At 47.2% G+C, this 15469-nt stretch overlaps 1 protein-coding gene across 3 annotated transcripts; it reads left to right on the top strand.

Annotated features, from left to right (window-relative positions):
* The first annotated feature begins 932 nt into the window (after positions 1-932).
* znf318 (zinc finger protein 318) lies at positions 933-12442 on the top strand. 3 transcript variants are annotated; one of them, XM_026308634.1, is made up of 12 exons: positions 933-1361; positions 2099-2208; positions 2550-3228; positions 3620-4592; positions 4653-4943; positions 5372-5478; positions 5568-5667; positions 6096-6406; positions 7531-7716; positions 7898-7991; positions 8564-8682; positions 9110-12442. In XM_026308634.1, exons 1-12 carry the CDS (start codon positions 1104-1106, stop codon positions 11771-11773), a joined length of 5892 nt encoding a protein of 1963 aa, XP_026164419.1. In that variant the 5' UTR covers positions 933-1103; the 3' UTR covers positions 11774-12442. The 3 variants fall into 3 exon arrangements, with proteins under 3 accessions (XP_026164419.1, XP_026164418.1, XP_026164417.1); XM_026308633.1 differs by having other exon boundaries at positions 3620-4943; positions 7534-7716; XM_026308632.1 differs by having other exon boundaries at positions 3620-4943.
* Positions 12443-15469: the final 3027 nt, after the last annotated feature.

Raw genomic sequence — 15469 nt, 5'->3', positions numbered from 1 at the left:
TAGTTTCTGCTCTTCCCAGAAAGGTGCACGCCGGCGAATGGCAGAATTATCAGAGTGGTGTTTAATTTAAATGTAGCTCCAGAAAAGTCTTTTTTTGTAACATAAACACGAGATGAGAATATTATTGATCTGGTAGTTTTACACTGTCCGGTGTCACAGCGTTCCCTGGACAGACACCTGTAGAAAGACTGAAGTAATTTTTGTAACAGTTACTGAATGACGTGTTAAAGTATTAGTGCAGGGACTGTGTGATTTGACACTGAATGAGAAATGGTGTAAATGTTTTTCTACTGTCTGATGCTGTTTTTATTCAATAAAAACTCTTAAATTAAAATGTTCCTTGTATGTCTCTTGCTTATGTTCTGATTTTTTATTTACCCATAAAACAAACTTCAGTTTTCAGTAATGTGACATGATTTTATGTTTTTGAGTAGCAGCTGGGCCCGTAAAAGTCCCATCATTTGGGTTCTATGTGGTTATTTTGTGTGTCTTTATTTTTTAATAATTCATTTTCCACAAGCACAAGCAATGTAACATGAATGACAGTTTTTTAGCATAGTCCTCTGGGACTTTAACGTGTGTATACCACGTAAATCTCTCTGTGTGTATACCACATTGTGTATGCCATGTTAATGTGTGTATACCACGTAACTCTGTATATCGTATGATAATGTGTGTATACAACACTAATGTGTATATCATGTTAATGTGTGTATACCACGTAACTCTGTATATCGTATGATAATGTGTGTATACAACACTAATGTGCATATCATGTTAATGTGTGTATACCACGTTAATCTCTGTGTGTATATCATGTAAACGTGTGTATACGACGTTAATCTACCACATTGTTCACATTCATGTGTGTATACCACCTGGTTCCGGTAGGCGGCAGCAGCTCGGTCAGTTTTGGGTATTTCTGCCTTCAGAAGAAGACGGAGGTCCGTGTGCGTACGGAGGCTCATCGGGGGTTCGAAGTCAGGTACTTAACCCAGATATTTCAGACCTGAACCGACCGTGAGCCTCAGTGCTGCGGTAAAGAAACGCTGGACACATCACCCGGTTGACCGCGGGAGCAGAGAGAACCTGTGCGGGAGGACATGTACCGTGGTCGGCCTCCGCCGAGAGGAGGCTACCCGCCGCCTTTCGAAGGCCGAGGTCCGCCACCTTCGAGGCCGTACCCAGCACCGGGCTACAGAGACGACAGGACCCGGCCCAGGCCGCCGTACCACCCAGGCTACCACGACCCCAATCACACGGACACTTACCGCCGCTCACCGCCGCGCAGGAGGTACCCTTCTCCCGGGGCAGGAAGCCACCGAGGCGGGGAGTACTGGGCCGGTAGGCGGTCGAGAGAGGTGGGTCAGGTGGACTCATTATTTTGAAATAAACAATTTCTTTGTGTATGTAGACTCAGATATTAATATTATTATTTACCAACTAGCCGCGCTGTTGGTTCCACAGTCTGTTAGCACCTGCTCACCAAACTCCGTTCAAAAAGCTGCCGTTTTATCCGCCGTGTGTAATAATAGCGCCGTGTTGCGGACAGTCAGTTTGGGTAAGCTGTCAGAACCAGAACCAGAACCAGAATTCTCTAACAGCTTTAGTACAGATTCAGGCCGATGGCAGCTAAGCTAATACCCAGCTAGCTGTTGCAGAGTACCGTTGTTTGTTTAGTCTTTAAATTGAATGATACGTGAATGGAGTTCGCATCGATGGGGAAAACGACAACAGACGTGTTTTTGGCGTCAGTTGTAAACAAACAAGTTTCAGTGTCACCTCATATTCGTCTCCTGTTACAGTAACGACAACCTGTGAGTGTGTGAGTGTGTGTTTTCACCAGGGATGACACTGTCATGGTGCAGTTTGTGGACTGACAGATCCTGTACAATAGTGACGCCTTTATTTCTGCAAACCAGTGGGTTTAAGAAAGTCTCAGGTCCGAGTGGAAGAAAAGTAGAAATCAAATCTTAGCAGTGTCTTTATGAACAAAACTATGGCTGGAAAAATAAACTGAAGGTCTTGAACTGAGTCCACGTTGTTCTCTAAGGGTTATAGAACTGTGCTGATTAGTTTATCATCATGTTTGTTGCAGAGATCTCCATCACCACGGGGGCCAATTCCACTCGACCATAACCTGGTCATCACTGTTGGCAACGAGCTGACCGGACCACCTGGATCCGCCCCCTCACGGCATCAGGACAGGTATTTTTTTTAAAAAGTGAAACAACAGCAGCTCTTGCAAACCATGATCTCACTCTTATTGTTTATTGTACAGCGGTCATCGTGAAGAGTGAGTTTCTTGGACTGGCAGTAACAAGGTCAGGTTGGGTCCAGACTTGACTTTGGTGAAATAAGACAGACTAGTTTTTAATGTCTGGCATCATGACTGCACTCCAATAATTCTAGACTTTATTCTGACGAATTGACAAATATCACATTTCTTAAACGCCACAGAGGCTAAACCTGCAGGATCTTGATCTATGTGTCTGAGGTCTCTGGTTGTTTTTAATTCAGTCCACTTAAAGCCAGTTTTTTCCATGCAGAGACTTCCCACCGCGACCTGACTACGAGCAGAGCCAGAGCACTGGATGGAGCCGACCTCGCAGCCGAGACCACAGTGCAGACCGGAGCCGAGCCAAGAGTCAGGGCCGGAGCAAGAGCCAGCCCCGCGGTCGTAGCCGGAGTCCAGACCGGAGCCGGGCAAAGAGTCAAGGACGGAGCAAGAGTCGGCCCCGCAGCCAGAGTCGAAGTCCAGGCTGGGGCCGGTCCAAGAGTCGGGGACGGAGTAAGAGTCGGGCTAGGAGCAAGAGCCACAGTCCGGACCACAGCCGAGCCAAGAGCCGGGGCCGCAGCAAGAGTCGCCCCTGCAGCAGGTCTAGATCCAGGTCCAGATCCAGAGGGAGAGGCCGTAGTCGGGGAAGAAGCTATAGCAAAGCAGCAAGTCATGCCCGCAGTAAGAGCCGGCAGCGGAGTCGCAGCCGCAGTCGTAGTCGCAGCCGAAGCCGAAGTCGTAGCCGTAGCCGCAGTCACAGTGTGAGCAGTAGCTCTAACTCGAGCAGTCGTAGTCGCAGTCGCAGCGCAGACAGTGATGCGAAGTCCAGGAAAGAGTTTAAAGAACTGGAGATGGCTCGACGCAGGAAGGAGCTGGAGGAGATGCTGAGTCTGCCGACAAAATCCATCCTGAAGAAACGCAATGACTCTGAGGACTCGCCATCACTTAGGGTACGGTTAAACCATTTCAGTTCATCACTATGGCACAAAAATCCAATCTAAAACTAAAAAAAAGATTTTCTAATCCTTTTGGCGGCAGATACATATTTTCCTCCAAGTGCTATGAGAAGAAGAATATCCTGATGTTTAGGGTTACAGGGTTCTGCACATCCTGGGTGTTTTTTCTCAGAAAACAGCTAAAAATTCAGAGAAAAAAAAAACAGATAGTGTTTCTTAAAAATGTTTAAATAATTACAACTAGGAAGCTAAAATGACCTGTAGATTTGAGTCTCCAGATACATTGTGTGGTAAGTCACAGTTTGGAAACTACAAGTTGTTTGTGGGCTGATGATCTGTGAGACAGACGAGTCACTCTGCTTTGTTTTTCTGTGCCGTGTTCCAGAGCATCGACTCTCCCAGAGGTCTGGAGGGATCCAACATTTCCCGGGTGGCTGACCAGCTGCTGCAGGCAGTAAAAGGCATGGAGCCCCACATGGTGGCCTCCATGCTGTCAGAGCTGCGGTCCGACCCGCAGATGGCTCAGCGTCCAGGACTCGACGCAGAGATCAAGGAGATCCTGAACCTTCTGGCAGGACCAGCAGCAATGGCCAAGCCCCAGATGAAGACCGTAGATGACATCGATGATGAGGAGAAGTTCCTATACGGAGACTCAGAAGAGCCCAAACCTCCAACGGTGTCCGAGCCAGTCCGAACCCACGGGCTGGATCTGTATGGGGATGTGACAGAGGAGACGCTCTACGGAGACTACCCCCCACCAAAGGCCGCCATGAGTCATACGTATGGTGTCATTTCGGGAGCTCCACCTCACTTTCAGTCCCCGCCCAGCACAGGGGGGGAGGACATGAGGCACACGAGCCGGCCCAGCATCAGCTCCAACCAGAATATCACAGTCCAGGTGTCAAACCCGGCCTACCCTCCAGGGACGGAGCCACTGGAAGAGAGTGAGCGTCAGGCGCTAGAAGAGTATGAGAAGATTCAGGATCTGCTGAAGACCATTGGTCTGGACCTGGGTGTGGCTGATATCAGCAAAATGGCTGCCAGGACCAAAGAGCGTCTCCATGGCATCAAGCCACCTCCCAAGACACCCACACATCGCAGACGTTACTCCTCTGGCAGCTCCTCCGGCAGCCGCCATAGTCGCAGGAGGAGGAGCCATAGTGGCAGCTCCAGCAGTGGCAGCAGCAGCAGTAGAAGCCGCAGCTGGGGGGGGCGCAGAGGAGGAAGGGGGGGCAGCTGGAGCAGCGACAACGGACACAGGAAGTTGTCTCCGCCCAAATTACTCAAAGACAGAGACGTTCAGGCGGCAAAGCCTGATGCTGCACCACCACCACCACCACCACCACCACCACCACCACCACAACCACCACAACCACAACCACACCCACACCCACACCCACACCCACACACACACACACACAAAGAGCCGCCTCCACAAACCCCTGACCCCAACACACTCACCCCTCCTCCTGGGGTGCCCATACCCACCTATCCCCCCTCACAGATCCATGGGATGATGCCCCCTAACTACCCCCCGCCAGGTTACGCTCAGTATGGGAACTACCTGCCATACATGCACCAGCAATGGCCGCCCATGTACCCACCCCCGAGCATGGCCCTGCCCCCCCAGGCCAGCCCAAAGGAGTTCCCCCCCAGTCTCCCATACAAACAGCCCTGCAGTAAACCAGCCCCTGAGCCAGGGGTCAAAGGTCAGTCATTCACTTTTTTAAAGCTGGTTTTGGCTTTGGTGTTAAGCCACTTTCTCATCCTGTGCTGTGAGAATGTCCAGGTTCAGTGTGACTCCGGACTAATCGACTCCAGAAATGGTCATTATTTCCTCCTTGATGTTATTTTGACTGCTGCTTTCCTGCTCTCAAACATTTGAGAACATATGTTGAAACGTGGGGCTCAGTCTTTTTGCTAGTCTAAGAATATGTGAGAACTAATTGTTTCAGATAAAGAGAATGAACCTGCAGCAGCAGTTTGTGTAACTGTCCAAATACATATGAGTCCAACTGAAGTGGTTCAGCTCTGACCTGCTCTACCCACTGTGGCCTGTGTTTTTGTGCAGTGCACACAGTCATACGCTTTCATTCACGTCAGATGATGTGATCCCTGGTTGTGTTTGCGTCCTCAGGTTTGGTGATGACCTCCGCTCAGGATGGTGACAAGGGAAGTTCTGAAGTCAGCAGCCATGACAGGAGGGTGTCTGAGGAGCAAAACAACGAGAGCCAGAAACAGAAGGTTCTCCAGCTCAGACGTCTCTCAGCGAAACAGCTGCAGGTTGAGTGTGACACATGATGAGCAGCTGTCTCTGTTTTTATTGTGTTCAGGTTCTGGAGGAGAGAGAGAAGCTGAAGCAGGAGAGAGAGGTCAGGATGAAGAAGAAGGAATATCTGATGAAGGAGCTGGAGAGACTCCGGAAGCAGCAAGGTGCGTTCACACAGCGTTGGGAAATATTAGTGTCACCTTTTCCACCCTGCTGGACTTTGCAGGACTTTAGACTGAAATTTAAGTCAGAGCTGCTGTTTGTGTGTTTATTCCTTCACATCCTTGTCTGTGACATGAACACTGCTGAGCTCCCAAACCGAGCTCCACGAGTGTAGAACAACAACAAAGCAGACTGAGCTGCACACTGACTTAAGCAGCTGTTACTATCACAGTCCACAGGTTTGCAGCACAAATGCAGCAGCTGGGGCTCGCTCCTGCCTCCCTCTGGTTCATGTCGAGTCAGTGACACATTAGTGTCACCACCTGAGATGCTAGCTGTCAGAAAGATACAGCAGCTGGACTACCCACAGTTCCACACAGGAGCAGGTAGCCCACCCCGAGTTACAGTGAGGTGCTTATTGTGTTTTCAGGTGAGCTCCTGAGGAAGAAACGCAGGGAGAGGGACGGCCACAAAGATCCTCTGCTGCAGGAGATCAGCCACCTGCAGGAGGAGGTCATGACTCAGATCTCCAACCTCCGCAAGGAGCATGAGGCCGCCGAGAAGAAACGCAGCGAGATCGACAAGGTGGCTCTAATCCTTGGCCTGAGTCCATCCGCTCGACCCCGTAGGACCAGCAGACAGGCCGCAGACCAGGAATGCGGGTCACCACCAGAGAAGAAGAAACGGGTGGTGGAGAGGAGCCCTGAGGGCCGGCAGGTGGTCAGCAGCTCTACGATGAAGGTACAAACATATGCAGAGCAGTTAACTGAGGGAGCTCATAGCTAGGGATGGATACGTCAGCTTTTATCTGTTCGGGGGTTTATCAGAAGTGCATGTTAAACAAAAATAAGTTTATTTAGTTTAGCTGATTTTGCAGAGGAGGGGTCTCAGGTCAGAGGTCACATGGTTTCTGATGGAAACAGCAGATGAGGTACAGATATTAAAAGAAATCCTGAACCAGCTAAACAAACTGTACATTTTTTCTGCTGTGAAGGTTTTTTCCTGTGGCATCAGCTGCTTTTATGATCCATTTCAACCTGCACCTGAAGCTTTTCTTTGGTTTTAGCCCACTGTTTGTCTGTGGTTCCTAGTTTAGGCTTGGTGTTTTTGCCTCATCAGTTCAAACACATTTGTTTCTCTTTGTGTGATGGATGCTAATATGCGAGTGCACGTAAAGCTCGATCGGCAACGCGTTCTCAAAGTGCCGCCGGCGTACAGCCTGAAGTGATCTCCCAGACGGAGGATTGAAGGCTCATGTCCACTGATTCATCAGCACAACAGTTACTGTCTTCGCTCTTTTTCACTCGGCTGCAAATGAAACACACAACTTCTCCTGCACACATTCTCACATTGTGTCTTTTAAAGTGTTGGGTGAAAACTATTTCTTACAAACAGCATCATATCACTGCCTGCGCTGGTTCTCTGTACCGAAGACGTTTGGTCACAGCCGCTGTTTTTATAAGACATCATGTCCTGTCCAGAGAAATCGTCTGTAAACGTGGGGAATGTTTGAAATATTTTAAACATTAGTTGATGCAAATGCAGATAGTTGAGTGAAATCAGATGTTTAATTAGGGATTTGAGTTCTGAGTGAGGCCTTTAAACATGAAGTGCCTTGTTCCTGCGCGTGCGTTCGTTCGTTTTTCTGACGTGTGGGAATCATATTGAGCCTTAAAGCGAGTGTGGAGATACTGTCAGTGTAAAAGCGTGTTGACTAACGTCTTCAAAGCTGGAACTGAAGTGAAGGTAAGAATCTTTTTCATTTTCAGATTTTATGGAGCTGAGCTTTACAGCTTGTTTCTGTGTGAGTGACTCCTGCCTGTTGTCGTCTGCCTGCCATCTTCATTCTCCATCTTTGTTTTTAGCAGACATCAGCAGTGGCGGCAAGAGTGTCCCCCAACAAGCCTGCGGTCAGCGCCCCGGCTCCGGCCCCACCCTTGGAGCCATTTGAATACTATGACGCTGGAAACCACTGGTGCAAAAACTGTAATGTCACCTCTGGTTCCATGTTTGATTTTTTCACACACTTGCAGAGCAAATCGCACCGAAAGGTTTGTTCATCGGCTGCTGTTTTCATGGTTTACACCAGTTTTACAAAGAGTTTTGTCTCTGTTAAGACAATCCTCTTCTTTTAAGTTTGATTTGTAAAAGTTTCTTGAACTAGTTTTTGCAGTGGAGGGGCTTGGTATGCATTTGTTGCTTTAACACTTCATTTTCTTTCCCTGTTGACAGACTCTGGACCCATACGACCGGCCCTGGGCCTCCACTCCCACCAAAATCACCAAGAACATGCTGTCAGAAGAGAAGCTGACAAAACCTGCCAAAGGTACAGTGTACATTCATCCAGTCATAGAAACCCTATTGTCTTTTTAATGCTCGTGGTCTGAGCTGCTGAATTTTGTTAGCTGTCTTCTACTTCCAGGTGGAGCTCAGTGTGGATCTCTGCTGCACTTTCTCTGTCTCTTAATGAAAACAGTGCTAACGAAGTGACTCATGGAACCACAGAGGAGACTCCTGTCCACACCTCTGATGTCAATTCATTCACTTTTCATGTCTCATCCTCAAATAAATGTAGCACAGCTCAGCAGCCTTTGGAAAAGTGCTTCAGCATCTCAGTTGGAGTGTGATCAGTTACTCTTCCCCTCAGACATTGTCCTACATCTGTTGTAGTTGCCTGTTACCACTGAGCAGTTGCAGCACTTTTTCATCAGTCACTGCTGAGAAATGTGCCCACTGAATCTATTTATTGAAATATTTCAGAAACCTTTCACGTGTCTCTAACCCTCTCCTGTCCTGACAGGTACTGCAGATGGAGACATGCACCAGGTAAACATGATTGGCAGTTACTTTTATCGCCACCTGAGGGTTGAAGCTGTGGGGTTGTGTGTTTTATTGCAGGGTCGGAGTTCCTGCTACCTGTCAGAGGATTCTTCTGCCTGCTGTGTAGAGAGTTTTATGGCGATGCCATCTGTGCAGAGGAGCACGTCACCACACACGCTCACAACGAGAAATACAAGGTATGTAACTGTTAAGGTAAAGGGTCAGATAAGGAAGAGAAGTGGGCGTTACTCATCAAAGAAAACAAAGGATGTCCTCTTGCTTTCCTTTGTCAAAGTTTGGACCTAGCTTTGTTAGATCCTAACACAAGACTGACATGTGGGACTGGTGCTGCCCATAGCTGTAAGGACAGAATAATAGTCAGTAACAGAAAGCAGCTGGTGGTGCTGAGTGGGTTTGTTAGGCTGGGAACACAATGGATGATAGCCTGGGAAACATCACCCACCAGATGTTGCGCACTTTGACAGCTTGTACTTTGTGTCTGTGGTCTCATTAGATAATGGTCTGGTGTGAAGCCAAGATGACTTTTACTGTTACTGATGTGTCCAGATTTGACTGGAGGTGTTGACGTTTTGTCTCTTTCTCTTTTAATGCCTCCCCCACCAGAAACAAATGTATGAGAATCCACTGTATGAACAGAGGAGGAACCTGGACCGCCAGGCTGGACTGGCCTTAGAGACAAGTGGAAAGAAACGCAAACATGAGGATGATGAGAAAGGCACCAAAGAGAAGGATGAAAAGTCCAAACATAAAAAGGACAAAAAGGAGAAAGACAAAAAGAAGGAGGTGGATGTTGCCGTTCAGAAGGAGGAGAAATCTAAGGTAAAAAACGAGGAAGAGGAGGAAAAGCTGAAGTCAAGCAAGAAAGAGGAGGATTCCAAAAATGCCAAGAGCCTGGAAGTGCTCAGCAAGAAAGATGAAGAAGAAAAGTACAAATACAGCAGGAAGGAAGATAAACATAGATACAGCAGAGAGGAAGAGGAGAGGACCAAATACAGCCGAAAAGATGAGGACGACAGACACAAGCACAGCAGAGATGACGAATATTGTCAACGGTATCATTGGGACAACGACCCCCAACATGACAATTATCCCAAATACGGCTCAAAAGATGATGATTATAAGTACGGGAAGCGTTCTGATTTCAGAACCAAATATGAAAGAGAGCAAGATGAAGGGAAATCTAAGGCTGAAAAGGAAACCTTTAAAAAGTCTGAGCCAGGAAAAACAGCAGGGAAACCAGAGGCAAACAAGCCTGAACCCCCACCCAAGCCTTACGACCCACCCAAAATCTTCTGTGGACCCAGTCCTGCCATGAGGGCCAAGCTTCGCAAGCAAAACCAGGAAGCTGGCAAACCAGGACCCGTGGCCATGGCAACTACGTCATTTGGAAAGTTCACATGGAAGAAGAAGGAGAATGTGCTGGCAAAGGAGGCAGAGAAAGTAGCTGCTGAGTTCATCAAGGATGACGAAGCGGCTGTGAGCCAGCAGCAGCCAGTCTCAGTGGAGGATTCTTTTGCAAAGTCAATGGCTGTTGCTAAGGAGATTGCCCAGAAGCTGCTGGGCCAACAAAACACGCCTTCTCCTTGGGTGTCCAACAGTGCCAACCGGGGAAGGATCAGGCCCAATCTCCCAGCACCTGCTGCCGTGTTGAGGAAGACAGCTATGATGGGTAAACCTGCACCTCTCAATACTTTTCTTTCCATCAGACGACAGAACAGCGGTTCACAAGAGCCGTCTCAAAAAGATGGACCAATGCCTGACCCTCCAATACAGGCTCTAAATGCCCAGAATGCATTGGTGGAAACTGGACCCGTGGTGCCAGTTGCTAAACCTGGACCATTTGAGTCTATGGCTGTACCTTCGGTGTCCAAGCCAATTAAAGCTAAACCTCCAACACCGGCGCCATTTGAGAATAAACCTGTGCCACCGGTCTCTAAACCAGCCCTGGTTGAGACAAAACCTGTGCTGACTGAATTTAAACCTCTGTCATCTGAAGCTACTTTTGCACGCTCTGAGGCTACACATCCAACAATGATAAAGATAGTGTCTGACGTGGCAGCTCCTGGTGTTCCGGAGAGTGAGCAGACTCGTACAGTGTTCGTCAAGCCTCCTCCTTTCATGAACATAGGCACTCAAAAATCTGACAAACTGAAGAGTAACTTGGCAGCAGCCAAAGCCCAGGACTTGTTTGGGATCTTTTACAGCAACATTGGTCAGTCAGGTCCTTCCGCTATCACCAAACCTACAATAGACAACAGAGGTGATGGGAGTAGTGTCAATAAAGGTCATCTTTCAGCCCCACATGCACCAAAACCGCAACCTCAGCCCCAACCTACACCTGAAGTCCATATATCTCCACAACTTGCCTCAAAAAATTCCCCACCAGGTCCCCAAACACAGCCAAAATCTGACATTCAAATTTTGTCAGTTTGGTCTTTGCAGCCTCCTCCATCCTCAGCACCTGGGGTGGTTCTGTCAAAAACTACTTCACAAACACCACAGTCAAAACTTAATCTTACAGCCCAGGCTCAGAGTGGACACCAAAACCAGTGCTCGACTGCTAAATCTGAGTCGAGATGTGCCCCACAGTCCAAGCCTGCCGACCTGGAACAAACACCTCAAACTCAGTCTCAGCAGCAATCTGAACCACAACCAGACCATCACATCCAGCCCCAGTCCTATTCAGTGACTCAATCTGACACAGCTCCAGAACCTGTAGCCCATATAGACCAGGTCAGCCAGCCCCATTCCCATCCAGACACTCAGTGTGATACAGCTCCCGACTCTGTACCGCAACCAAACCAGGTCACCCAGCCCCTCTCCCAAATAGAGATTCAGTCTGACACAGCTCCAGAACCTGTACCCCAAAAAGACCAGGCCACCCAGCCCCAGGCTTATCCAGAGACTCAGTGTGACACAGCTCCAGAACCTGATCCCAAACCAGGTCCCAAAAGTAGACGTAAGACAACTCCAACAAAGAAAACCCCTCCTGCTCCCCGCCCTGTCCGCCAAACCAGATACCAAACGCGACGTCAGCAGCAACAGAGCCAGTCTGAGCTAGAACCTGAGCAGGTTCCAGGAGACTCTGACTTGGCAGCTTCAGACTTAAAGGGACAGGAAACTTCAGATCCTGGTTCTGGTTCACAGTCAGAAGAGGGGGCACGCAGTGAGGAGCACCCTCAGGTGACGGAGGTTACCCCTGAAACCCTGGAACTCCCCTCTGACATGACCTCCCTGGACTTTGACTATGATTTTAACTTTGAGTAGCAGCTGACCAGACTCTGTGGGGGGACTCTCTGGAGGGGGGTTCCATAAAACCAATCATATTCCAGGAGGTTCAGAAAATCTTATGACACCGTTCTTTTACTGGACTCGAAGGCAGCTGGACATGGCGAGAAAGAAACTCGCACTGATGGGTTCAACACTTGAGACTTGAAATATTGATCTTTGAAGGACTAGTCTGATGTTTAGCAAAACCCCATCTTTCTGTTTTTGTCAGTCCTGTGTTTCTAATGGTTGTTGATGTTTAGTGAGCCCAGAACAGAAATAGGTTCTGGGTGTTTTTAATCTGGTTCGAAGTATTAGGCTGGTGTTACTTCATCTTTTTATATCGTCAGCAGTTCCTCTGAAGATACCGAATGAAACGGTTTATCTGAGTTTTGATCCTTTGCAATGTCTTCTGTGATGTTTGCTACGTGTCGTAAGGGTCCACTGTTGACCTGAAACAGTGCATTCAGTGAATCAGCAGAAAATCATTTATCAGCTAATTAGAAACAAAGTTTTCGCACAGAAATGCCAAATATTCCCTGGTTGCAGCTTCTTCAATGTAAGAAATTCCCGCTTGTTTTTCCTTGTAGTAAAAAAAATCTTTGGCTGTGGGACTGGTGGTCCAACAGTGAGGAATTTAAAAATATCACATTAAACTCGTGGAACTTACGATGGGTGTTTTTCACTTATTCCTGAGGTTTAATAGATCATGTCAGTATGATAATAAAACTAGTCTTCATGTCTCCTTACCTGACAAATGTGGGCAGCCTAGCAGGAAGAAACAAAGTCTAATGCATAATGTTCAGTCTATTTTCTAACATGTAGGGATCTTACGATTTCGTTGAAGTGATACGAGCGTATGTAAATATTTCATCAGACTAGATAGACTACGTCACATACTGCGTCACATTCAAGCACAATGGGACAACACGGTTCTTGATGCAAGTAGCATAAGAAAAGCAGCAAAAATTGATTTTTATTACGTGTTGCTGATGTTTGTTTTTCATTGCATTTTTCTTTTTTAGGCCGGTAACAATGGGCACTTATGCTTGGGTTGATGGAAACTTGAAACCTTATTTTAAAGTCAGTTCCAGTGAAGGGAAATCTTAAAGGAAAATTAGGAAAAGACATTCTCATCTATGACGTTTGGTGGCTCTGCTGTCCAAATACCTTCGGTCATGTACCTGTGAGTAGGATAAACCAACCGTTGGGTTTGCTTCTGTTTCGGGTATCAAGTGACTGAGGGTGAAACTCATGGGTTTTCTTTCTGACTCTAGGGGAAACAGAGGAGTTCCTAAAAAGTTGGACTGTTCCTTTAAAGATCACACCTCTGTGTTTGTCACGTTTCACAGATGCCGATATCAGACCCTCTGCTCTCCTCCTAAAGGTAATGTCCTGTTCACCTTTGTTTTTCTAGTTTCTGTTTTCGTTCACATGGTTCAGCTGCTGAGTAAAGCTTGCAGCACCTTTTTAGTTCATGTTAACTGAAGATCCGGGATCTGCAGGAAGCTGATCTGTGGTCAGTGTTTGTATGTGCCTCCGAATGCGAACTGCTTGCTTTGTAAAGTTTGTTGCTTCAAGTAGAGTTTTAATAAAGCCAGCAAGGAAAAGAAACAGAAGGTCTGTGTTGTGACTTCATTGGAGTGTGGGTCTGTATGATGATTAATAATCATTTATTATTCTTCCAGACTTTTCAGGGTTTGGTCAGATCTTTCCCTCACTGCCTCTTTATTGCACTCACATCAGAAATGTTTACTATAGTACATTACTGCATTGAAAATAGAATGGTTCCTTTGCCCTTCTCTGGCTGTAAGGAGAAGGAAAGACTAGTTCACAGGTCTGAATGCTGCAGCTCACAGTGTGAGATGGAGACTAACTGAAATGCAACATTAGCACTGATGTCTGTTTCAGGTTAATCAGTAAATGCCAAACACTTGGAAGTACTTCGTCCCATGGATGTTAAATCATGTCTTATGTATGATGACAAGTCTATAGTGCTGCCCACAGTGCTCTGACCAGTGTGTGGTAAAACTGATGTTTGACACTGATGTTTTCTAGATGGTTTCAGGATAAATTTCATCCTATCACCAAAGTCCAGCTCCGACAGGAAGAGCTCAGGCTGGAGGGTTTAATGTTGGATCCAAGACCTTGGAAGTGCCTTGGGAGTAGGCACAGGGAGGTGGTTTGAGACACGATCTGAGGAAACACTTCACTTCCCCCAGATTCTAGTCTTGAGTCCTGGGATCTGCTGGCCTGAATATGTACGAACAGTAAGTTTGAATCCTGATGCTGACTCTGTTCTGAAAGCTGCGTCTGGCTGCAGATCTGTCTGTGCAGGAGTCTGAGGAACCTGTTGATCACTCTGTAGTCTCCAGTTTAAGGGTGCCTCATCGTGCCATCTTATGACAGATCATATGAGTCCCTGGGTTTCTGTCTATCAGTTGTGAGGATTTGTGGATGCTGTGCAGAGAAGGTAAGACCCCACCCCCCCACCAACATTCAAGTGTTTTCAGATACTGTGTTTGGTCTTTCTAATGAAATGTGTTGGTTTTTGTTCTCTCTCCCCTTCTTCCATCTGGACAGAGGTAGTGAAACATGTAGGCCCACACTACCAGACATTGGCCCAGTTTCTTACCACAAGCCTTTAGACTTAGACCCAGTATTCAGTGATTAGACTGACAAATTTCCAGTCCTTGTGAATTCTCTCTTTTGCTGACTCTACAGCTTGAAGCTGTCCTGTTGCCGCTGAGTATAATTTAACTGTTTGGGGTTTTAGCCAGCAGGATGGCCGGCACCTTGCCCACTCTGTAGCTGCCAATTACCCCCAAGTGCTGCACATTATCAATCTGTAAATCATCCATCCATCCATTATCTATACCCACTTATTCCTAATTAGGGTCACCGGATCTGCTGGAGCCTATCCCAGCTCTCTTTGGGTGAAAGGCAGGGGTACACCCTGGACAGGTCACCAGTCCATCACAGGGAATCTGTAAATCATCCATCTAAACTCTGCCTTTGTTTCTTACAGTGTAATGTCCTATCTGCACTTCCTGTTTGGCTTCACTATGTGCTGTGTTTACTGTGCAATCTTGAAACCAGAATAAAATCTGCTTGAGTAAAATTACTGAAGGTGTCTGTGACAGTAGTGTGTTGTTTCCTTCAAAACTTTAATGTCAGGTCTTGTTGAAACTTGTTGAAATAATCCTCTAGGAGAAGTGTTTAGAAATAAATGTTTCCAATGTCAATTATTGACTTTAGCATTCAATTTTTATTTTCTCACTACTGACTAATAAAAAAAACTGTTTCTATACACTAAGCTAATTCAGGTGAGATTTTCATTAAACCTTTTTCATTTTCTTGGTGGGAAAGAGCTTCCACTGTGGTCCAGTGGTTGTAAACTTGATGCACTGGAAAAATCTCCACCTGTAGCAGTTCAGTTAGACGCTAGCCACCTGGTTCGGTGTTGAAGGGGAGATCTGAGAGCCGGACCTGGCAGTAGTTGCCCCGGTGGTCTGACAGAGGTGGGTACCTTGAGGTTGGAGGTGTTTTGTTGCTGGGGTAGACTGGAGTCCTGCCTCACCTCCCCAGAGCCTCACCCTCGGCTACAAACTCACACAGCCAATCACAAAAATCCGTACACTCGTCGCTAGGTAGATGTGCACGGCAGCAGCCAATCGGATTTCTCCGGGCAGGGAA

Source organism: Mastacembelus armatus, chromosome 15, assembly GCF_900324485.2.
Source record: "Mastacembelus armatus chromosome 15, fMasArm1.2, whole genome shotgun sequence".
NCBI classification, from domain to species: domain Eukaryota; kingdom Metazoa; phylum Chordata; class Actinopteri; order Synbranchiformes; family Mastacembelidae; genus Mastacembelus; species Mastacembelus armatus.
Note: the sequence above shows the minus strand (reverse complement) of the source record. Positions and strands in the feature narration are given on the sequence as shown.